General features: G+C 53.5%; 10 protein-coding genes across 10 annotated transcripts; 4 read left to right on the forward strand and 6 right to left on the reverse strand.

The window, feature by feature from the left end:
* Positions 1-192: 192 nt before the first annotated feature.
* Positions 193-2,757, forward strand: SAICODRAFT_64358 (uncharacterized protein). Its single transcript, XM_019170068.1, has one exon. It carries the CDS (start codon positions 221-223, stop codon positions 2,678-2,680), a length of 2,460 nt encoding a protein of 819 aa, XP_019026262.1. The 5' UTR covers positions 193-220; the 3' UTR covers positions 2,681-2,757.
* Positions 2,758-3,108: 351 nt separating this feature from the next.
* SAICODRAFT_89355 (uncharacterized protein) lies at positions 3,109-3,878 on the forward strand (the record flags this gene model as incomplete). Its single annotated transcript, XM_019171630.1, has 2 exons — positions 3,109-3,534; positions 3,615-3,878. 2 exons carry the CDS (start codon positions 3,109-3,111, stop codon positions 3,813-3,815), a joined length of 627 nt encoding a protein of 208 aa, XP_019026263.1. The 3' UTR covers positions 3,816-3,878.
* Positions 3,879-4,368: 490 nt separating this feature from the next.
* On the forward strand, positions 4,369-5,099 carry SAICODRAFT_29296 (uncharacterized protein). Its single transcript, XM_019167371.1, has one exon. It carries the CDS (start codon positions 4,457-4,459, stop codon positions 5,009-5,011), a length of 555 nt encoding a protein of 184 aa, XP_019026264.1. The 5' UTR covers positions 4,369-4,456; the 3' UTR covers positions 5,012-5,099.
* Positions 5,100-5,276: 177 nt separating this feature from the next.
* SAICODRAFT_77086 (CoA-transferase family III) lies at positions 5,277-6,884 on the reverse strand. The gene has a single exon (XM_019171047.1). It carries the CDS (start codon positions 6,814-6,816, stop codon positions 5,380-5,382), a length of 1,437 nt encoding a protein of 478 aa, XP_019026265.1. The 5' UTR covers positions 6,817-6,884; the 3' UTR covers positions 5,277-5,379.
* Positions 6,885-7,102: 218 nt separating this feature from the next.
* On the reverse strand, positions 7,103-8,137 carry SAICODRAFT_53353 (porphobilinogen deaminase; the record flags this gene model as incomplete). The annotated part of the gene is made up of 2 exons (XM_019169212.1): positions 7,103-7,594; positions 7,628-8,137. The coding sequence occupies 2 exons, from the start codon at positions 8,135-8,137 to the stop codon at positions 7,103-7,105; spliced, it is 1,002 nt and encodes a 333-aa protein (XP_019026266.1).
* Positions 8,138-8,240: 103 nt separating this feature from the next.
* Positions 8,241-10,118, forward strand: SAICODRAFT_200214 (uncharacterized protein). The gene is made up of 2 exons (XM_019166195.1): positions 8,241-8,326; positions 8,389-10,118. The coding sequence occupies exon 2, from the start codon at positions 8,406-8,408 to the stop codon at positions 10,017-10,019; it is 1,614 nt and encodes a 537-aa protein (XP_019026267.1). The 5' UTR covers positions 8,241-8,326; positions 8,389-8,405; the 3' UTR covers positions 10,020-10,118.
* On the reverse strand, positions 10,119-12,120 carry SAICODRAFT_200221 (P-loop containing nucleoside triphosphate hydrolase protein). The gene is made up of 2 exons (XM_019166196.1): positions 11,981-12,120; positions 10,119-11,846 (listed from the first exon to the last, which is right to left on the reverse strand). The coding sequence occupies exon 2, from the start codon at positions 11,778-11,780 to the stop codon at positions 10,218-10,220; it is 1,563 nt and encodes a 520-aa protein (XP_019026268.1). The 5' UTR covers positions 11,781-11,846; positions 11,981-12,120; the 3' UTR covers positions 10,119-10,217.
* A 472-nt stretch (positions 12,121-12,592) lies between these two features.
* SAICODRAFT_53450 (MFS general substrate transporter) lies at positions 12,593-14,074 on the reverse strand (the record flags this gene model as incomplete). The annotated part of the gene is made up of 1 exon (XM_019169215.1): positions 12,593-14,074. The coding sequence occupies one exon, from the start codon at positions 14,072-14,074 to the stop codon at positions 12,593-12,595; it is 1,482 nt and encodes a 493-aa protein (XP_019026269.1).
* A 399-nt stretch (positions 14,075-14,473) lies between these two features.
* On the reverse strand, positions 14,474-17,064 carry SAICODRAFT_89373 (uncharacterized protein; the record flags this gene model as incomplete). Its single annotated transcript, XM_019171631.1, has 4 exons — positions 14,474-16,097; positions 16,164-16,373; positions 16,464-16,801; positions 16,857-17,064. 4 exons carry the CDS (start codon positions 17,062-17,064, stop codon positions 14,937-14,939), a joined length of 1,917 nt encoding a protein of 638 aa, XP_019026270.1. The 3' UTR covers positions 14,474-14,936.
* A 584-nt stretch (positions 17,065-17,648) lies between these two features.
* SAICODRAFT_17557 (uncharacterized protein) lies at positions 17,649-21,274 on the reverse strand. The gene is made up of 2 exons (XM_019165823.1): positions 21,158-21,274; positions 17,649-21,101 (listed from the first exon to the last, which is right to left on the reverse strand). The coding sequence occupies exon 2, from the start codon at positions 21,091-21,093 to the stop codon at positions 17,770-17,772; it is 3,324 nt and encodes a 1,107-aa protein (XP_019026271.1). The 5' UTR covers positions 21,094-21,101; positions 21,158-21,274; the 3' UTR covers positions 17,649-17,769.
* Between the last annotated feature and the right edge of the window lie 237 nt (positions 21,275-21,511).

Below are 21,511 nucleotides of genomic sequence, written 5' to 3' on the forward strand. Positions count from 1 at the left end.
TAACCCTTTACGCAATAGTATTCTCTCTGTTATTGCGTCGTCCGTCGTTATCGATATGCGACGTACAGTGACCGCAGTCCACCAGCCACTTGCAGGTGTATGTGCACCGCCACGTCCAACAGACCTTACCACCACGCCAATCGACATAATTACTCCACCGACAACCAACAACCAACAACCCCTCCTTTTCCACCCCTCTCTCATCGTATTTCATACGAGCATGTCCGCCATGGACATCGCAAACCTCATCACATCCGACGTTGCTTCAGACTCTGGTTATGGCGGTTCCGTGGCTGGTGGCAACTCGTCTCCTGGTCACGGATCTCCTGATTTCGTGGGTGTGGATGATCTGGCGGAGGATCAAGTTAGTAGGTTACAGCTTCAGCATCAGCAGGCGTTGTTGTATGCGGATAATCGTTCGAGTTTGTTGAGGAGTTTGGGGCAGATGAAGAGTCTCTTGAAGAGCTTGAAGGAGTGGAACGAGAAGACGCCGGTTTATTATCCAGCGCCGAAGCATTCATCGACGGCTGAGGAGGCTACTGCGAGGCCCTCGGTGGCTCATACGCAGTCTGCTTATGGAACAGATGATTCGGAGATTCATACGGCACCGCGTCCGAGTTTGACGCGTCGTTCGCAAACAACGATCCCCGCCAACCGTACAGACGAGATCGCCTCGCACCCTCTCCTTTCCGACACCTTCCAGATCCTCAAGCTCGACCTCAAGCTTGGTCACGCTAAGAACTCCGACGATCTTTCCGAATCTCTCGACTCCAAGGCTCTCTCTCAACTTCTTTCCTCCCTCCTTCATAAATCAACACACCATATCTCTAACCTCGCTGCTCGTATCGAAGACACAGCGAGTAAGGTCCTGGTCACCGGTGACCTGAATGCAGGAAAGTCGACACTCGTGAATGCCTTGCTGAGGAGACATGTCTTGCCCGAGGACCAACAGCCGTGTACGAACACCTTTTGCGAGGTATTGGATGCGAGGGAGAACGCTGGTGTCGAGGAAGTTCACGGAGTCCTTTTCGGAACGACTTACGATCGCCATGATGAGCGTACGTATGCAGTTCACGCGTTGAAGGAACTTGAGGACTTGGCTATGGACGAGACGCCGAAATACTCCCAACTCAAGGTTTACGTCGATGATGGGCGTACAATCGATAAATCTCTCCTCCGTAACGGTGTCGTTGACATCGCACTCATTGATGCACCCGGGTTGAACATCGACTCTATCTCTACGCACGCACTTTTCGCGCGCCAGGAGGAGATCGACGTCGTCGTCTTTGTCGTGAGCGCGGAGAACCACTTCACTCTTTCTGCCAAGGAATTCATCTGGAATGCTGCCCATGAAAAGGCATACATCTTCATCGTCGTGAACCGTTTCGACAATATCCGCGATAAGGCAAGGTGTAAGCGCATGATCTTGGATCAGCTCAGCAGTCTCTCCCCGAGGACGCGTGCCGATGCGGACGAGTTGGTCCATTTCGTGTCGGCCGGATCGGTCAACACTGGTGAAGGCGGCGAGAAGTTGAGGGATTTTGAGCACCTTGAAAGGAGTTTGAGGCAGTTCGTTTTGGAGAAGAGGGCGAAGTCGAAGTTGGCTCCCGCCAAGACGTATCTTCTGAATCTGAGTCATGATGTCGCGATGTTAGCAGAGGCGAACATTAGCAAGAACCAGAACGAGTTATCGAAGGCGAAGAAGGAGTTGGATGCTATCCGTCCTGCGTATGAGAAGATTAGGAAGGTCAAGAGGGAGGTTGCTGAGGAGATCGAGCATAACCAGGAGGAGGTCCTCAACTCGGTCGCTTTGTACACGAAGAAGGCTTTGTCTTCTGCGCTGAATACGTTGGATACCGTCGTTGCGGACTACGAAGGTTTGTGGAGTATCTTCAGTTACTGGTACCGTACCCGCGACGAGATGTGCGCATGTCTCCAGCGCGAGGAAGGTTTCTGTGAAGATTTCGCCCGCGGTCAATGCGCAGCCGGAATCGAATTCATTGTACAACTCGGCAACACCCACCTCGGAACCGAATACGGCGCAGCAGCGAAACGTACAATCTTCCGACCTGAAGCGATGTTCATGCCGAAAAAGAAGCCGCATCCGACGGTCAAGGAACGTGTACAGGGGTCTGTTGGATTTGAGTGGTCTGACTTTGTGGATTGGGAGGTTCAGGAGAAGTACACGACTGCTTCATTGGGCTTGAGTTCTGTGGCTGTCGTTGTTGGAAAGTATGTTGGGTTGAAGACGCTTACGGACGCGGCGTGGAAAGCGAGCAGTTTTGCAAGTTTGAGGGATGTAAGACGTATGGCCCCTTGGGTCGTCGTCTTTGCTATTGGATCTACGGCGTTTTTCATCGTGAAGGACGTGCAACGCGCTGTACCCTTCAACCTCGCTCGCAAGATGAGGCGTTCGTTGGCCGAGGGTGAGTATGTTTACGCTACTTCTGACCGTATTGTCAAAGAGTCCAGGAAGGTGTTGAGTATGCCTGAAGAAGAGTTGAGGGGAATGTTTGCGAAGGCTGTGGAGAAGAGTGCGGGAGAGAAGGAGAAGTGGGAGAGTGTGTTGAAGGGGGCGGAGGAGGGGTACAAATTCTTCCAAGGATTGGGAGGACAGGTTGGGAGGGTGAAGAAAATGGTTGAGAGTTATGATCTGGAGGGGAAGGGGCTGAAGATCTAAGGGGGAACGTGGAAGGAGGAGGATGAAAGCATGTGTGATACTGGTTATCGTTTTCGTGAAAGTGTGTCTTTTGGATTGGATTGCGATTGTGGAGTTTTCGTTTACGTTTATGGCCCTTCTCTTACTCAGTACTCAGTCAGCAGCCCGAGGCTGTTTCTGTCTTTCTTCTGATCTTAGGTATTTCTCTTATAGGATTAATAAGATCGTTTTTTCAAATAGCTGCAATTGCCTTCTCCACCATCGCTCGTCCATCTTCAAGTCACATGAGGCGGATAGACCTAACCGACGGCCTTCGGTCGACATCGGTGCGGGGTACTCAAACGCACCCCGATGACTATTAATAGTAGCAACAACCGCACAGACCTGGACATCGATCCCCATTGATCTCGACCTTCTCCTTCGCCTCGTACTCAAGAAAGCAACTCAAGATGTCCGTCTCCAAGCCTGCCGACGTGAATCCCTACCTTGCCGCCTACCTAAACTCCCTCGCAACGAACCCCCTCCAGACAAAAATGGCAACCTCGGCAACCCTTTCCTCCCTTCAAGAACTCCTCGCCTCCTACCTCGCCGGCGAGAAGGATCCCGTCACGGGTTCTTACTTCTCTACCCGTGTCTACAAGATGATGATCTACGGCGGCTGTGTGTCGGCGCCTATGGGACATATTCTGGTCGGGTTGTTGCAGCGCGCGTTTAGAGGGAAGGAAGGGGCGAAGTGGAAGGCGTTGCAGATTTTGGCGAGTAATTTGTTGGTTAGTCCGGTGCAGAACAGTGTCTATCTGTGTTGTATGGCGATTATTGCTGGGGCGAGGAATGTGGAGCAGGTTATTGCTACGTGGAGGCAGGGGTTTATGCCGGTACGTCCCTCCACCTCCCTGACCCTCCAAAGACTTTGTCTTTACTTTTCATAATTAATGTTGACTGGTTTGTGTAATAGGTCATGAGAGTCACCTGGCTCACCTCCCCCCTCTCCATTCTCTTCGCGCAGAAGTACCTGCGGAACGAGCTCTGGGTTCCGTGGTTCAACCTCGTCAGCTTCTTATTGGGGACGTATATTAATGCGCAGACGAAGAAGCGAAGGCGTGAGTTGTTGGCGAAGCAGGCGAGGGAGGAGGAGGAGGCGAAGAAGGAGCTTTGATCCAGGGGCCCGTACACGTTTCTGGAACGGCGAGGGAGGTGTAGGAGTATGATTTTGGATCTCCATGATGAGGCCCAAACGATCGATCTGTTAAGCAATATGACATATTCTGCGTATGTGAGTTTAGGCACGAGTTCTGACTAGGACTGCCGCATCAGGAAATCTTGAGTGACATACCCGCTAGGCACCGATCCAAACTAAGGTGCTACATAAACCCTTCGAACGGCCATGACCTTTCTTCCACTTACCAACCATCTCAAGAACCGTGAACACCTTCTCTACGATCTTCAACTTCATACTTTCCTACCTTCGCCATACTCTCAAACAATATCCATATGTCTTTCACGAACGAGCGCAAGATCGCCGCCTGCAAGTCTCGCATGATTTGGAAGTCTTCCAGCGCCGATGCCGTCCCGCCGCAGGAGTCATTTCATCACCTCGAGAAGAGCATTTCGCTTCCAGCTCTCCGCCTGTACACCGAAGCTGTCATCGACTGCAACACCGTTCCCGAGCTTTTCTCCCCAGCTGTCGATAAGAACCTCTCCAACCCGCTCATCGCCCTCCCATCCGAGCTCCATGGCATGATCTTCAGCCATCTGGACCATTACTCCATTTACGACCTCCACCAAACCTGCCATGACATGAAAGCTATCACGCGGTGTCATGTATTGCGCATGATCCGCACGCCGAACGTGATGTTGCCGAAGCCATTCGCTGGTGTTGATGTCATCGAGATGGTGGGATGTAGTCAGCGATGGAAAAAGGTTCTGAGAGGAGAGCGAAGGGGGAAGGAGAGCACTAAACCTGTGGAGTTTGACATTATCAATCGAACGACGAAGAACTGGATGCAGCGGCTGACCACCCTCCGTACTGTCTTCCCCTCCGACGACCATCCACCCACAACCTCTACTACCCCTCTTCCAGCTTGCTTGGATCCCTCACTCCCCGACGAGCTCAAAGTGCACCTTGTCTGGCAGTGGGCCTCAATCATGAACCTTGAGCTCGGAGATACAGATGTGGAATTGGATGAGGTTGATTTAGGGTTCATGAGGTACATAGGGTTTCTTTATGGAGTTGGGTTCGGGAGGGATTGTTTGGGAATGAAATGGTGGTGGCCAAAGAAGAACGGAGTGATCCTTGTCAAACAGGTTGGGCATTGGGGATGGGTGAAGGCGGAAGCACCGCAGACAAAGTAGTAGAGCGAGGAAGGGATGAGTCATATCAGTGCTCAGAGACCTTAGAACCTAGGTCAATTAAGAACAGAGGTTTTAAAGCGTGCCGTGCAAATCTTGTGTCTTCTTTCCCACGCTGGACTATCGGCCGTGCAGTGTGTGCACCGTATACATGAGCCTGTGCGGACAGAACACACTGGTAATACCTATCTGGCTTGTGCAGGGTCATAATTTTGTGTTGCTATTTAGGCCAGGCTGCAAAAAGTCATCAGTAAGAGGTGAGATCATGCGGCTGCGAAGTAGTACTGCGATAATGTATATCACGACAACGAATCTTGGTAGTAAAGTCATCCTCATCCGGGTATACAGGTATCCGCTCCCAACCCATCACTCTACTCCACCAACTTAACTCTACTCCCATTCCCATTCCCATCATCCTGCTCTCCAGCATGCACCCCATCCCAACATCTCACCCACCCCTCCTCCACCCCCTTTTGAACCTCCTCCTGACTCATCCCACACAGCCCCATCAACACCTCCCGCGAATGCTGTCCCAGCACCGGCGGCGGCATGCGTACCCCGACCGTGCTCTCGCTATACTTGACCGCAGGTCCGAGAACGGGGAGGGGACCGCAGATGGGATGGGAAGGGGTTTCTTGGATCATGGAGCGTGCGAGGACGTGCGGGTGCGACAGCGTTTGCGGGATGTTGTTGACGATGGCATACGCCATCCCGGTTCCTTCGAGGGCGTCTGTCCAGTATTTCGTTGGTTGGGTTTTCAGGCGAGTTTCGATTAACTCTTCCAACAGATCACGGTTCTTGACGCGGTCGCGGTTTGTGACGAAGCGTGGGTCTGTGATCCATTCTTCTGTTCCAAGGACACGACAAAGTTTCCCGAAAAGATTGTCGTTTGCGCCACCGATCATCATATACCCATCCATGGTCTCGAAACCGCGATACGGAACAATACTAGGGTGCGCAGTCCCCCACCGTCCACTATCCTTCATCTCCCCCTTCCCACCCATCCCACTAATCAACGCACTCGACGCAATATTTGTTAACGTCGCAACCTGACAATCACTCAACGCCAAATCCAACCACTCACCCCTACCCCCTCTCCTCTCCTGCCCATACAGCGACGCCAAAATCGCAGACTGCGCATAAAGCCCCGTGGTGAGGTCAGTGACGGCCACTCCGACCTTAACGGGTGAGGAGTCCTGTTCACCCGTGATATGCATCAACCCCATCTCCGCCTCAACCATAACATCATACCCAGCCCGACTCGAATATGGTCCACTCTGACCATACCCCGTAATCGAAGCATAAATCAACCTTGGATTAATCTTTCTCAGATCGTCGTACCCCAATCCATACCTCGCCAACGTCCCAGGTAAGTAATTTTCAACCAACACATCACACTCCGCGGCTAACCTCCTCAACGCCCGGCGTCCCCCCTCATTTTGGAAGCTGAGGGCCAAAGACTTCTTATTCCGATTCACGCTCAGGAAGTACGCGCTCTCGCCATGGTACCCTTCCTCCAATGCTTGCTCCACCTCCGGCAATGGGGCAGCGAACGGTGGTCCCCAAGCCCGGGTATCGTCCCCCCTCACCGGATGCTCGATCTTGATCACTTCTGCGCCGAGGTCGGCGAGGAGCATGGTACAGTATGGGCCGGCGAGGACACGGGTTAAGTCGAGGACGCGGATGTGGGAGAGGGGTGCTGTGTCTGGTTTCTTCGGTGATACGGCGGCATGCGCATTGAAACGCCTAGCCAAAGAAATCACGGCGATTCGGCGGGAAGGCAGGCGGAAGAGATGTGATCGTATCATCGCTAGCTATGGAGTGGATCAATCGCAATCGCAATTGGGTGAGCGAGGAGCGAGGAGAGGATCCTCGGAGGTTAGGTTTGGGGGATTGCGGGGCGTGCCGCGGGGTTCCGAGATGCGCGCCCGCTTTGCCGGGAACTGCAAGAATATCCGACGACTGTGGAAAACAACCTTTACCATGACCTCCAAGATCTACAAAGGTCCTATGGTTTGTGGATGTATGTCATTTTGTCTTCCTATAATGTGCCCCAGCCAAAAAGCCCCTCTATCTTATCCCATTCCCTCCAGCTCAATCCTGATGCCTCTCCCTAACCTCATTAATCCTCTCCAACACCGCCCCCGCCCCACCCTCAACCAACCTCATCGCAACCAACTTCCCAAGTTCCTCCGCTTCCTCGTCACTCTCCACACGCATTGTCTCCTTTGCCTCGACATACTCTGTGCCGTCAACGCTCACAACACAAGCGTGCATCTCCAATAAATTCTGGGGGGAGAGAGATGTCTGGACACCAATCGGGACGGAGCATCCGCCTTCGAGGGTTCGCATGAGTGCGCGTTCAGCGAGACATCTCAGCCATGTAGGGCGGTGGACGAGTGGGGCGAGCAACTGGGCGGTCTTTTCGTCATTTTCCCGGATTTCGATACCGAGGGCACCTTGACCTACGGCATGCAACAACGTCGGCGCCTCGAGGTATCCAGTAATCCGACCACCGAGTCCGAGACGGATGAGTCCCGCCGCGGCGAGGATGAGACACGAGTATTCAGGAATCACGATAGGGGACTCAGACGAGGAGGCTAGGGAGGGAGGTGGTACAGAGAAGGTTCCGTCCAGTTTTTCGAGGCGGGTGAGGACGTTGCCACGGACATCTGCGAATTGGAGGTGCGGGTATTTGCGTTTGAGTTGTGCCGTTCGCCGCACACTCGACGTACCCACGATCGCGCCCTCGGGTAAGTCGTCCAGTGTCTCGTACGCCGAGCCAGCCCGCATAACCAACGCATCCCTCGGATCCTCCCTCTCCAGGATCGCACCCAACCGCGCACCCTCAGGCAAAGTCGTCGGCATATCCTTCAACGAGTGTACGATCAAATCGACGTCGCCCTCGAAGAGTACTACTTCGAGTTCTTTTGTCCAGAGAGATTTTCCCATGTTGTAGAGGGATTGGATTTGGTTTTTGTCGCCCATTGTCTGCATTGCGGAGATTGGGAAGGAGAGGTCTGGGTGGAGAGCTTGGAGTGAGGACTGGACCAGCTCGGTTTGTACCAGCGCGAGCTTGGAGCGGCGGGAGCCGATGGGGAAACCAGTCTTTTCTGTTGATCCGGACATACTGGAGATTTGCTGGAAGGTGTAAACCAAGGCTTGGGGATCGGGGATCGAAAAGGATATGTCGGGTCGTTGGACCAGGGCTGTCCGATATAAAGTTAGGCGGCGTACACTTCGGGACAGGGGCGAGGCAGAAGTAGCACAGGCACCGTATACCCTCGAGGAGATCAGAACGCAAAAGTCCAAAACCCGGTAATTTGGTACCCTGAGAACTCCTTGTACGACTCTTAACTGATTCCCATCGCACCCTCGAGCTCGATCGCCTGCGACAATGGGCAAGAACACCGACAAACTCTACGTCACCGCATCAGAATGGATGTCGGGAGACCACTCCGCCTCCGGCGGTGTAACCGCCCGCAAACAAGCCCAAACATTCAAGAGGCTACCATACAACTATTGCGCACTCTCCCTCCAACCATTCGAGCACCCCGTCATGGCATCCGACGGCACGATCTTCGATATCCGACACATCGTCCCTTGGCTCAAGAAACACGGCACGAACCCCGTGACGGGGGAGAAGTTGGAGGCTAAAGATTTGATCAAGTTGACGTTTGGCAAGAATGAGGCTGGTGAGAATTGTGATCCGGTTACGTTCAAGGTGTTTACCGACAACACCCACCTCGTCGCGATCAAGACGAGTGGGAACGTGTTTGCGTACGACACAATACAGCGACTGAACGTCAAACAGAAGAACTGGCATGATCTCGTAACGGACGAGGTGTTCACAAAGAAAGATATCGTCACGATCCAGGATCCACATAATCTGCAGCAGAGGGATATGTCGACATTCAAATACCTGCAAGAAGGGAAGTCGACACCAGCACAGGACGCAAAAGACGAAGAAGCAAAGGATTTGTTGAGTGGGATCAATACGGCCGCAACAGGCTCAGCAGCAAAGATCCTCAAAGCACGACAAGCCGTCGCAAACTTCCGCTCAAAATCCTCCAACCTAAGCACCAACCCAGCCCTCCACAACCCACCTCCCAAACCCTACAACGCCGCAATCTACACAACAGGAATGACAGCCGCCTCCCTAACCTCCACCTCCATAACCCCCCAAACAAGCACTAACCTCGCAATCCTCTCAGAAGAGGACTATCTGCTGGTACCAAAACGCGTCAAACACAAAGGCTACGCACGGATCCAAACATCCCACGGCTCACTCAACATCGAACTGGACCCCACGCACGCTCCTAAGGCTGTGTATAATTTCGTGCAGTTGAGTAAGGGGGGAAAGTATAATGGTGTCGTATTCCACCGGAATATTCCGGGCTTCATGATTCAGGGCGGAGATCCTACGGGTACGGGTCGGGGTGGAAAGAGCTTCTGGGGAAAAGATTTCGCGGACGAATTGGGCGGCCCACGGCGCCACGACGAACGCGGAACGCTATCAATGGCAAACCGCGGTAAAAACACGAATTCGTCACAATTTTTCATCACGTACGGGCCTGCCTCGCATCTCGACAACAAGCATACCATCTTTGGCCGCGTGGTGGGTGGGATGGAGGTTCTTGACGCTTTAGAGCGGGTTCCGGTCGATTCTGGTGATCGACCCGTGCGGGAGGTGAAGATGGTTGATGTTGTTGTTTATATTGATCCGTTTGAGGAATTCCATAAGGAGCGACTTGAGCGGGAGGAAAAAGAGCAGAGGGAAGCCGAGGAGGCGAAGGTTGTAAAGGAGGATGATGTGAAGACTTGGACAGGGAGGAGTGTTGCTGGCGCTGGGGCAAAGAAGATTGAGGCACCGGGAGCTGGTGTTGGGAAGTATTTGGCGGAGGCGTTGAAGCAGCAACGGCAACAGGAGGGCTCGAGTGAGGGAGAGACTCAGGAGCCGGCGAAGAAGAAGCGGAAAGCAGGTGGGTTTGGGGATTTCTCGTCGTGGTAGCATTGAGCATATGTAGACTCGCAATGGCGACCAAAGTTCACACACGCGAAACCAGTCCATTCCTGCCTTCATGACCTAGGGAATCAATAATCCTAAAAGCAGTGGTACACCCCTTTTCCGATCCGCATTCCATTCCATACCATCCAAAAAAGCTATGTTCCATCCTATCCAATATCACGGGATCCTCCACGGCGGAACCTACTGCGGCCCAACCTCCACCACCCTCCCCAACCCCTTCGTCCTCCCCTCCCTAAACAACACCTTCTCCCCCCCAACCAAAAACTCCCCCCGCCGAATAAACCGAAACCTGATCCTTCCCCGATCCCCCGTCCTCAATATCTTCTCCCCCTCCTCCCGATCCAAAATCTCCACGACCTGTGCAGTCTGCGTGATCGAGCCGATATGGACCATGGCTTGGTAGTTTGGTTTTAGGGTGGTTGCGTGGTAGAGGACCAGCACTTCTGCGACGAATTCGTAGATGGCGTGCGGGTGGGGTGTGGGAGGTTCGGGGATTGAGAGGAGGACTTGGCCTTTTCGGATATCTTTTCGCCGTAGGCGTTTCAAAGCAAAGGAGACACTCTGTCCTGGGGTAGCGAAGGGCACGTTCACCCTCTTTCGCTGGATAGTTCTGACACCCACGCTCACGAATCCATCCGTCGCGTCTGGTCCTAGAAGAAGTGTATCCCCCGCCCGTACCGTACCACGCTCGATGACGCCAGAGACGACCGCGCCAACGAATGGGACAGAAAAAGTATCGCTTACGCGGAATAGAACAGGTTCGTCTGCGCCGTGCGTCAGAGTCGGGACGGGAAGGATATTGAGAAAAGAGCGAACGAAATCCAAGCCCTGTCCCGTGACGTTCGAGACTTGAAATATAGGGCAAACGCGCTGCGACGCAGAGAAGTGCATCCCGCTCGTGACGGCTTCGTCCATACTCCCGATGAACAGCGGCATCTTGCGCACACCAGGACTTTTGAGGATTTTGGTGAGTTGGGTGATCGTCGCTTGGAGGACCGGAGCAGGACACATGTCGATCTTGGTGATGACGACAAAAACGGGGACGTTGAGAGCTAACGCGATTCCGAGATGCTCTTTACTCATCCCGACGAGTCCGGCGTTCGCACCGACCATAAGCATGCAGTAGTCGGGTAAATGACCGACCATCCCGAACACCGTCGTTTTCAAGTACTTCTCATGGCCGGCCAAGTCAATGAATGAAATCACCTTTGCAGCTTTCGCTGCGATATCCTCCCACGTCAACTTATGCACCGCACCAGTCGGGAGGATCGACTGTGACATCGGCGTAAACCCCAATATCTCATTCCCAACAGCCGAGGTCCGTCCCGATTCTGCCTCATGTTTATGCCTGAAAAGCGCTATTCTCGCTCTTCCGCGCCCATCATCAAGAGCACCTTTCGTTAGGACACCAAGCATGGTACTCTTCCCCGCATCCACATTCCCCACAACAGCGACCCTCACCTCAAGCGTATCCGTAGCCGCCGCACTCGTCCGTCGAATCATAACCCTACTCGAACACCCATTCCCATCTCCCGTCGGCTCACCCTCTCTCCCTAAATTCCTCGTCGAAAGTTCAGAGAATATACACGGCGGCTCCATCCCCTCACACACCCGCCGCAGCGTCTCAACCGCCTTCTCATACTCCTCCCTCGAAAACCCAAAAGTCTTCCCTGAATCTCGGTCATCGCACCCGACTTCAAAGACAGCCTCGCCATGTCCCTCCTCCATTCTCTCCCCGATCATCCGCCGTAGGGGTCCGAGGGCTTTTGCCTCCCTCTCCGCCTCGTCTGGAATGTCGCAGAGTAATCGCTCTCGTAATGATAAACCGTCATCTGCACCCTCACCTTCACCGTCATCTTTCAATCCGAGATCAAGTGCGTCCAAGTCTGGTAACTCGATCCCCGCCACCGTACCCTTCTTAGCCAAGGCTGCTGGTGTTCCGCTGATCTCCGCTGCGAATGCAGACAGCGTCGCCGGCTTCGACTTCGTCCTCGTGGGACTGGATGGACTCATGTCTGAGTATATGCTGCTATGACAGCTGGGGTATGGGAGCGTTGTGGGTTACATGCTCAGACCGTACCGGTACGCGGCCAGAACGTGGGGTAAGCATTATCGAGTCATCGATTGACTAAGGCAAGGACGCGCAGGGAAGACACCGTAGGAGCCGTGATCCCCAGAGGACAAGTCAAGGAGGTAACGGACACTTCGTAAAGGTAACCATCATCTTCTTCTTCCTAATATTATCGCTCACTAACTTTCATCTGCGTAACAAAAGAGCGCTTCTCCATCTGTTAAAAGATGCCAATGATCCCAAGAAAAACGCCCGAAAACCCTTCGTCCTTTGCTCATCCCTTGACTTTTTATGCAATATAAATCCTCGCTGTGTCGTGGTTTTCCCTCACGAGGATGTTGAGATTCCTCTTTGTGATAGAAAAACGCCTGGAACGCCCAATAAAGCCAATAGCCAAATTGTAAAACCCAAAAAGCACAAACAAAACACAATCATCGCTTCATCCAACTCACATCAAGTCGACAGACTCACTCCGTTCGTCTGCCTACTCCATCAACCTAAACGACTCCTCCTTCCCAGCCCTCCTCCTGTTCTTCATCTTCACGACCCCAACCGTAAACGCAACAACCAAAATATTCGCCGCCGCAACCCCCAAATTGATCCCATGTCCCTTCCTGTACGCCGGCGCATCACCCGGCAAATAACACCACGTAGCAACAATCGCTCCAATGTTACCAAACGTCGTAACCAATGCCGTCGCCGTCGCGCGCTGAGTCCGTCCACGGACATTGTTGGAAGCCCAGGAGAGGAAGGCTGGACCGAGGGGAAAGGCACCGAATGCGGCGAAGAAGACAGCGAGGTAGCGGATTGAGGTACGGCTTGTTGGGACGGAGACGAGGAGTGCGTAGCCGATTACGATGAATGGCATCGAGATCAAGATCCACAATCCACGCTTCCGGGTCTTATCGGAGAAATACGCAAGAGCGACGGACCAGACACAGGCGAGCGCATAAGGGCCGACGGTCATGAGTTGAGCGCGTTCGGCGGTATATCCCATCGAGCGGAGAATAGAGGGGATGAATAGCGAGAAAGAGTTGATGGTGATTGCGGTGAGGAAGTATGCGAGTGCGCACAACCAGGTGTGAGAGTTGAAGACACAGCTCCAAACCGTGACGTGTTGCTCGCCATCCTCGTCGGTCGTGGTAGTCGAAGAAGACATATTATCGACGGCGATACGGCGCTGGGCTAATTCGCGTTCCTCGACGGCGAGCCACTTCGTCTTCTCCGGCAACTCCGGTAACCAGATCCATGCCATAGCACCAACCACAATCGTGATAATCCCCTCGAAGAAGAAGATATTCCTCCAAGTATGCACGGGTCCAAAAGTTGGTACGTGGACTAATCCGGACGCGAGCAGACCACCGAACGCACCGGAGAGGGAAGCGGAGGAGATGAAGACACCGACGCGGAAGAAGAGTTCGTGACGGCGGTAGTAGCAGCCGAGGTAGTACGTGATGCCGGGCATGAGACCACCTTCGAGGGCTCCAAGGACGGCACGACATGCGATAAGTCCAGCGTACGACTCACAAAACGCAGTCAAAAACGAAACCAAACCAAAGAGTCCAACAAGACCAGGAAGATAAAGCTTAGGACCAACGCGTTTGAGGATAAGATTCGAAGGAATCTCAACAACGACGTAGAAAACATAGAAAACAGTGAGTGCGATATTGAATCGGTACCCCTTGAGATCGAGATCGGTTTCCATGCCCGCAATACGTGCGTTTCCGATATTCGCACGATCGATGAACGCGACGAGGTACATCAACGACACGAGCGGCAAGATCCTGAAATCCAATTTCCGTCTCAGGCGTTTTTCGGCAACGGGGTCGATATCGCCGCCAATGGCATTCGGGTTTGCGTCTTTGTTCGTTGGGTCGAGGGAGGAGGAACGGGAGGAAGGGATAGAGTTGATCGCGGCATCGGGGAGGGTTTTCTCCAAGTCGTGCTGGTAAGTAGTAGAAGCCATCCTCGCTGCTGCTGTTGCACTCACTGGGTAAGCAATAGGCGACGGCGAAATGGTATGACAGATCTGGCAACCTGGGGAACTGAGCACCCTTATGTACCCTCCCATCAACCCATCATCCCACACGAAAAAAAACGCGGCGATAGCTCTGGTGGTTCTCGACGTGCGGAGTGTCTCATCCACACCCGCGGAAAATCTCACAACGCGGCAAAACCGCAGAGTCACGCGCGGTGATTCGCTGCCGAACACTCAGCCTCCCAGTCTCCACGGAAAATCGCCTCTTACCGATGAGCAGTTTACCCGAGCGCGTTGGGTCCAAAACTGATTGCAGGTGTCAGATAAGCGAACCAACCGAAGTCGAGATCGCCCATTTTGACAGGCCCGGCTACGAGGGCAGGTCAGTGCGTGACTTCGGCAATTGAGACGCGGATCACGTGCGGTGTTCGGCCTCGATGCGGAGCGGGTGTCATGACGTCGGTAGTTTGTCACAGCCGTCCTCAACGGTCGTGAATTGACATCGAGGTTTAAGAGTTGAGTGCAGGTTGGCGATGGGAGGTCTTGGAGGTGACATGGACATGGACATGCAAATCCATCGTATCAAGGCATGCGTATCTAATCCTCTTGTTGTACCGTCCACAATTATAGGTATCTCAATCTCAATGTCACTCCCGCTCCCCCATTGCAAACTCCCACGCCGGGTATCACAAAAATGAAAAAACAAATCACCAGTGGTCACACCTATAACCGGGTATCCCAAACACACAACTTTCCCCTCACTTCTCTGACCCAGATATATCACGAAACAAGTCAACCAGTCCATCCTACAAATCTCTCCAATCCCACCACAATATACTCATACTCACACTCACAACCCAACCAACCCAACAACGTCCCCCTCCATCCCACCAATAACAACCGCACCCACCAAAACTACAACACCCCAAACCCACCCCTCAACTTCCCTCCCCACGATCTTCACACCAGCAGAAGTCTCCTGCGTGACGATACTCGCACCACCTAGCCCAGAGTTGGAGGTGGATTCGCTATCTGTGTCGGTGAGGGCGGTGTAGGGCACAGCGGTGGAGTTCTTGGGGGTGGCGAGGGCTGCGGCGGCGGTGGTGTTGAGTTGGACGGAGCTGGAGACAGAGCCGGCGGAGTTGACTGTGGAGGAGGAGGCAGCAGAAGCGGTGGAATCGGAAGAACCAGTGGAGCTAGACTTGGAGCCCATACCAGAAGCAGCACCAGCACCAGTCCCGGAGGGTGCATCAGCAGCCTTACCACCAGCGTTAGACGCAGAACCAGACCAAGTGTATCCAGTCATATTCCAAGTGGTCATGCCAGTACCCGAGTCAGTTCCGGCGCTTGTGGAGCTTCCCGTCTTAACGTTGTCGGAGGAGGAGGAGGAGGTGGAAGAAGAGCCAGATCCAGAGGAGCCAGAACATCCTGCGCAGCCTCCGGTGGTAGAGTTGGAGTAGAAAGGACCCGAGGCGGCGCCAGTCTTGCCAGACGTACCAGAAGATGAACCAGAGCCAGACGAAGAGCCTGAACCAGAGGTGCATTCAGAGCTTGATGTCGAACCAGAAGAAGACGAAGATGACGACACAGGCGAAGAAGTTGGCTTAACAGTCGTAGCCCCCTTCGGCGGCTCCGGCACACTCTGACTCCCCGCCGCACAACTCTCCTCCCGAACCCCACTCCCCCCAACCTTCCTCACCGGAATCTCCCCCTCCACCCTCCTCAATTCCCTCTCCAAATTCTCAAAATCCTGCAAGACCGTAACACTCCCCCCATTCACCTCCACCAACCCATAGTTCTTACTGTCCTCGACCCACTCGAAGACCAGACCACCAGAGAATACGGAAGTCATGTTGGAGGAGTAGATTGAGGCGACTTCGGTGAAGGGACGGGGGGAGACGAGGTTACAGCCGTATTCGGAGAAGAAGATTGGGCGGGGGAAGGAGGTGAAGGATTCTGTGAGGTTTGCGTAGCCGGAGGCTTCGTAGTTTGAGTAGCCGCACCATTCGTACTGTGGGTATCCTCGTCAGTACTCTTGTCATGAACAATACGACTAAGAAGTAAGAGAGTCACATACCTGGTTCAACCCGATGAAGTCAACGGCCTCGTTGGTCGGTCCACATGCCAAGTACTCGGACAACTGAACACGGTACGTCAAGTCGTCGTTGGTCGCGTACCCAACCGGGATTGTACGAGGAGAGTTCTTGGCAATGTAGGCCTTCATGTCGCGAATAACGGCTTTGACATAGGGTGCCGCGAGGTTGTACGAAGTCGTGTCATTAATGACCTACAGTTATCCTCGTCAACATTCGCTATTCACAAGAAACCCTTCATCTCATGGGGAAGAGGAGGGAGAAGAAGGGGGTTCACGGCAAACCTCATTCCCCGCAAAAAAACCCAGCAAATTTCCATACCCGTCAAACGCATCAATCGTCTTATAAACATGCTCCAAATACCCCAATGTATACGTCCCACTCGGATCATACGACTCGATATTCTGTCCCTCCGCGGGTGTGTTGACATCGAGTATCAAATAAATCCCGGCATCGGCGAGGGCTGACATACATTCGTCGTGGTTGAGGGTGTTGTCGACGGAGTAGACGCGGATGGCGTTGATGCCGAGTTGTTTGAAGTAGGGAATGTCGCGGTTGCAGGAGGTTATGTCGGAGAGGGGGTCGGAGCCAGAGGACATTGCTGCGTTGCCGCCGACTTGGTCTGGGAAATAGTGCGTTAACATACATGCGTGGGGAAGGGAAGTTGGCGAGTGTACAGTCGACTCCCTTGATGTAGAACTCCTCCATGGTGTCGGTGTTGTAGAAGTGGTTGTCGTAGACCGCGATGTGGTTCCCGCCGGTGGAGGAGGAAGTGGAGGAAGACGAGGACGAAGAGGAAGAGCAAGAGGAAGCAGAAGCGGCAGCCACGGACGAGGAAGAAGACGAAGAAGGAGTTGAAGCGAGTGTAGTGGACGTTGTGGCCATGGCAGACGACGACAATGACATAGTAACGGTAGCCATCGTCGTCGAGGACGACGTTAATAAGGAAGACATAGCAACCGTAGACGTAATCGTCGAAGTCGACGTCGTCATCGAGGTGAAATTGAGTGCGGCCCCGATTGAAGCGGAAGCCGAAGCGGAAGCCGCAAATGTGGCAGTTGGAGCAACCGTGGAAGTTAGGTTACCCATCGTGCTCTTGCAAACGAGTCGAAGCTTTGCTGTTAGTGCAAGAGAAAAAAAAAGGAGAAGAAACGACAGAAGAGCTTGGTGGTCGGACGGGGAAAAGGGGCGGGTGTGGGTGGAGTGCGGATTTTATGGGTGCGACTGTCGCTCAGGAGGTGGCGTGGGAAAACCAGGGATGGTCGTGTATGACGTTCCAGAGAGGACCGTGCACCGGGAACTCCAACACCCGCGGAATCAGGGGTTCTTCCCACGCTACCCAACACAATTGAAGGTTGCAGCATACCCACAATGCATCGAGGTGGTCGCAGATTGTTGCTTGCGGTAGTTCTTATGATCTTGACTGTTGGTGCCCATGACAGATCGACGTTTGTCCACATCAGAAGGCCATTTCACAACATCTTTGTACAGATAATCCATTCTGCGAGATCGATGCTAACCTTTCCATGCTCAACCATATCAAAAAGCCGAAAACGCCATGCTCCTTAGTTCTCCCATATATTGTCCTGCCTATGCATCTGGTATCCAGTTACTTCCTGCCGTCCTCAACACAACATCCGCATCAATATACTCCAGATACTTCTCCCGTCTCCCACCCCATCCACTCGCCGCCGCAGCAGCTCGAGTGTTTCTTCCACGTCCTTGACCACCACCCATGCATAGAAGCGAACTCTGCTCCGTCCGTATCTTTGCTGCCTGTTGGTCGTGTCGTACGATATCGCGGACATGTGGTCCAAGATCCGTGGTCAAGATAGCGAGCGGGCGGTGTGCCACAGTATGTGGATACAGATTATGACTCCATCCGGGAAGAAGGGCGAGGTCGGCAAATGCTTCGTCTTTGATTAAGTGCTTCACACTGCGATCACTCTCCACTGACATGGCACTGCAGCTGAGGAGGGTCGAGCGGTCGACTTCGGCGAAAGCCATGATGCGGATATCTTTGAGGTTCGCACAGCGCTGTTGGAAGCATTCGCGTATCAGTACTTGGGTAGCCGGAGAATACCTAAGTTCGTCCAATCCAGCCATCGTATACCTCGCCGAGGTCGGTGCCAAAATGGGGTATCCGATCACATCATCAAGATGAGGCGCTCGACCATGGACGAGCTCGTCGTCCGCCACCTTCGGCTGTGGCACCTCGAACGTAGTATGCTGCTGATCGACGTACGTGTCCATGAACGACATATCATCCGCATACCGCATGAATGCATCAAGAGCACCCAAGTCCTTGAGTGGTGGCTTCTCAATCACGGCGTCAAGACTCATCACATCGGTCTCCTTCTCCCGGACATCAACCATACGAGACAACAACTCCGAAAATCGCTCAGAAGCAAACACCGTCTGCATCCCACTCACGATATCTTCGTCAGTCTCCACTTCCCCAAGATCCAATCCTCGTCGATATGTTCCTTTGGAGGCGATACGGACATCGTCAACGACCCCGCGTTTTGGGAGATGCAACCAATCCAGTCCAGCTTTCCGGTCGCCGATTCCCATTTGCAGATAAAAGTCCAGCTCCATAATCGCTGCACGGAGGTCATTTCCCTTCGTCTCGTACAGCGCCTCCAAATCAGCCTTATCCACCAGATGTCCCTCAGCGAGCGTCATGAGGTGCAGATACTCCGCAACAGTTTTCACGCTCACGGGCTCGAACTTCAACCTCACCGCACTCTCCAACGACATCGCCGGCAACAATACCGGATCATTGCACGTCAACACCATCGCCCTCTTCGTCCTCTGCGACAACGAAAGCACAGTCTGCCAAAACCCCTTATCCTCCTCAAACAAAACATCAACCTCCTCAATCAAGATCAAACTATCCTTCTTCTCACTTTCCTTCTCACCCTTCTTGTGTTGATGCACCAAATGACTCTGACTCATCTCACCAACTTGGTCGAGGATATCCTTCCCACTCCTCTTCCCGCCAGCGTTGATTTCGAAAACTTCGAAGCCGAGTTCTTGCGCAACAGCATACACAGCCGCAGTCTTCCCACACCCATGCGGTCCCTCCAAAATAATGACATTCGAAGGAACTTCAAGCACAGCCTTCTTCTCCCTCTTCATCTTCTTCCTCAATCCAGGCGCATTGAAGTCTTTATCGTCACTATCCTCAATCTCCTCATACACCGGCATCTCTTCCATAACCTCATCATCATCCACAATGAAGTCATCCATGTCCTCATCCCTCTTCTTCCCAAACCCAAACAGCCCCTTCTTCTTTGGCGGCGGCGCAGCGCGTGCTCTCTTTAACGCAACCTTCATCTCCCCCAACCACTCCTTCAACTCCTTCGCCGCCTTTCCATCCGTCAACACCTCCTCCGCCTTCGTCGGCGCATATTTCGTAACCAACATCTGGTTCTCCACCTTTCCACAATCAAACGCCGTCTTCTCCTTAATCCGCCGAAACATCCTCTGTAACGCCGGTTTCCCATAATACTGCAGTTCCGCAAACTTCTGTAACTCCGCCCCCGTCGTCAACACCTTCTCCGGAAACAGACATCGCGTCCCGCTACCCATCCCCGCACTGAGCTTCTCCTCATACAGCTTCAACACATCTTCCCTCTCAGACACCTCAACCGCAACAGCCTTTCCCTTCCTCACACCACCCATACCCCAACCACCCTGTTCGACATGTTCGAACAGCGTCGTGGGAGGCAAATCACGAACATGCATATTATCCGCACTCGGCCACGGCGTTGGGATCCCATAATTAATCTTCGGATTCCCCATCATGCCCCTAAACGGATCCCGTGCTCCTCCTCCCCAGCTAAAACTTCCTGGTGCGCTCGTGCTCGTTGATGAGGGTTTGGCTTTGAAGAACGGATGTGTGGCTTTCTGTGGACCAGCCTCAACTCTTGGCGCAGGCTGCACGACCTCAATGGTGGCTGCTACGCTGGCCATGGGTTCGCCGACACTGCCCTCAGATGACTTCCGTCTCCGCTTCTTACTCGACTCGTCGTCCTCATCTTCCCCCTTCACCGGTTTTGCCCTGACCGTTAATGCTTTCCGTGCCTTCGCACCCCCAAAGAACGGGTGCACGGTCTTCGGAACGGCCTTCTCGTCCTTAACGGCAGGGAGCGGTTCATCGTGTTCGGGCTCTTTCCGCTTCGACTGAAACGCAGGTGTACTGATCCTCAACTTGACCATCAAACTCCCCTGCGACGACTCTGGCACTGGACCACGCTCCGGGGACGAGGTAGCCGGAACTTGGACCACACTTTCCCCCTCCTCCATCTGTGATCGAGAACTGAGACTCCTCAGCAGCTCCGGTCCAATCTTCAACTTCACAATCTGGCTCATCGTCCGCCCTCGTGACTCGACGTCACTCTCACTCTCACTCTCACTTTCCACTATCTCCACTGCGTCCAGCGCCGTCGGTAGCGAGGATTCGATTCCGGGGGCTGTGGAGGTTGGTGGTGGAGCAGAGGTTCCGAGGGATTGTTGAGATGTACTGGGTACGACGACGTCTTCCATGAGCACGACAACATCCTCATCCATCATCCCTTCTTGAACGGGGCGTGGTTGTGGCCATGTCAACGGTTCGTTTACTTGCACATCGTCATCGTTCATCACCGCATCCCCTTCTCCATCATGCCAGGTCATACCGGTACCCGCTTCGGTGCTCGGTTTCCCAAACCACGTACTCAAATCCTTCATACCCGCAGTCTTATCTTTATCTTTCTTCCCTCTCTTACTCCCCGTCTTTCCCGCAACCTCCCTATCTGTCGAAGACTCTTGTTCATCTTCAGGCCCGTCTTTACTTTTTCGAGGTCGTCCTCGTTTGCGGACTGGTTTAGGTGGTTCCTCAGTCGTGAGTGGAATTGTGGAGTCGGTCATTGTGGGTGCTGTTTATTTGTCTTGGTTAGGACCACTACTGACAGCTCGAGCCCTCAAAGCAAACCTTTTAGGTGGTTTCCCCCATCAACCCCTCCAAAGTCCGTTTTTGTTCGATTCTCCTCGTCCTCGTTGTCCGGGAAGCCTTTATCTCTTTCACTTCGAGCCGTAATATTCGTAAGTGGAGGACTGTTGATCAAATCGAAAGCCCGGATGTCTCGTGTAGGAAAACAGCTGGCTGTGCTGGGTTTGTTGGGTTTCGAGGACGTTGGAGAAGTCAGTACGACGCGACGGCAGCGCGTGAGCGCGTGTGAGTGCCTGGACCCGTGAACCGTGGGGCCAAATTAAGGAGCAAAAATCACGGTGCTGAGAAGGGATGAACGTGGTTGATGAACACATAGACTAGCATCCTGGCGAAACG

This window comes from Saitoella complicata (assembly GCF_001661265.1).
Source record: "Saitoella complicata NRRL Y-17804 unplaced genomic scaffold SAICOscaffold_4, whole genome shotgun sequence".
Taxonomy (NCBI): domain Eukaryota; kingdom Fungi; phylum Ascomycota; class Saitoellomycetes; order Saitoellales; family Saitoellaceae; genus Saitoella; species Saitoella complicata.

Coding starts and splice junctions, on each gene's coding strand:
- SAICODRAFT_64358 (XM_019170068.1), top strand. CDS start 221: ATGTCCGCCATGGACATCGCAAACCTCATCACATCCGACGTTGCTTCA.
- SAICODRAFT_29296 (XM_019167371.1), top strand. CDS start 4,457: ATGAAAGCTATCACGCGGTGTCATGTATTGCGCATGATCCGCACGCCG.
- SAICODRAFT_77086 (XM_019171047.1), bottom strand. CDS start 6,816: ATGATACGATCACATCTCTTCCGCCTGCCTTCCCGCCGAATCGCCGTG.
- SAICODRAFT_200214 (XM_019166195.1), top strand. CDS start 8,406: ATGGGCAAGAACACCGACAAACTCTACGTCACCGCATCAGAATGGATG.
- SAICODRAFT_200221 (XM_019166196.1), bottom strand. CDS start 11,780: ATGATCGGGGAGAGAATGGAGGAGGGACATGGCGAGGCTGTCTTTGAA.
- SAICODRAFT_17557 (XM_019165823.1), bottom strand. CDS start 21,093: ATGACCGACTCCACAATTCCACTCACGACTGAGGAACCACCTAAACCA.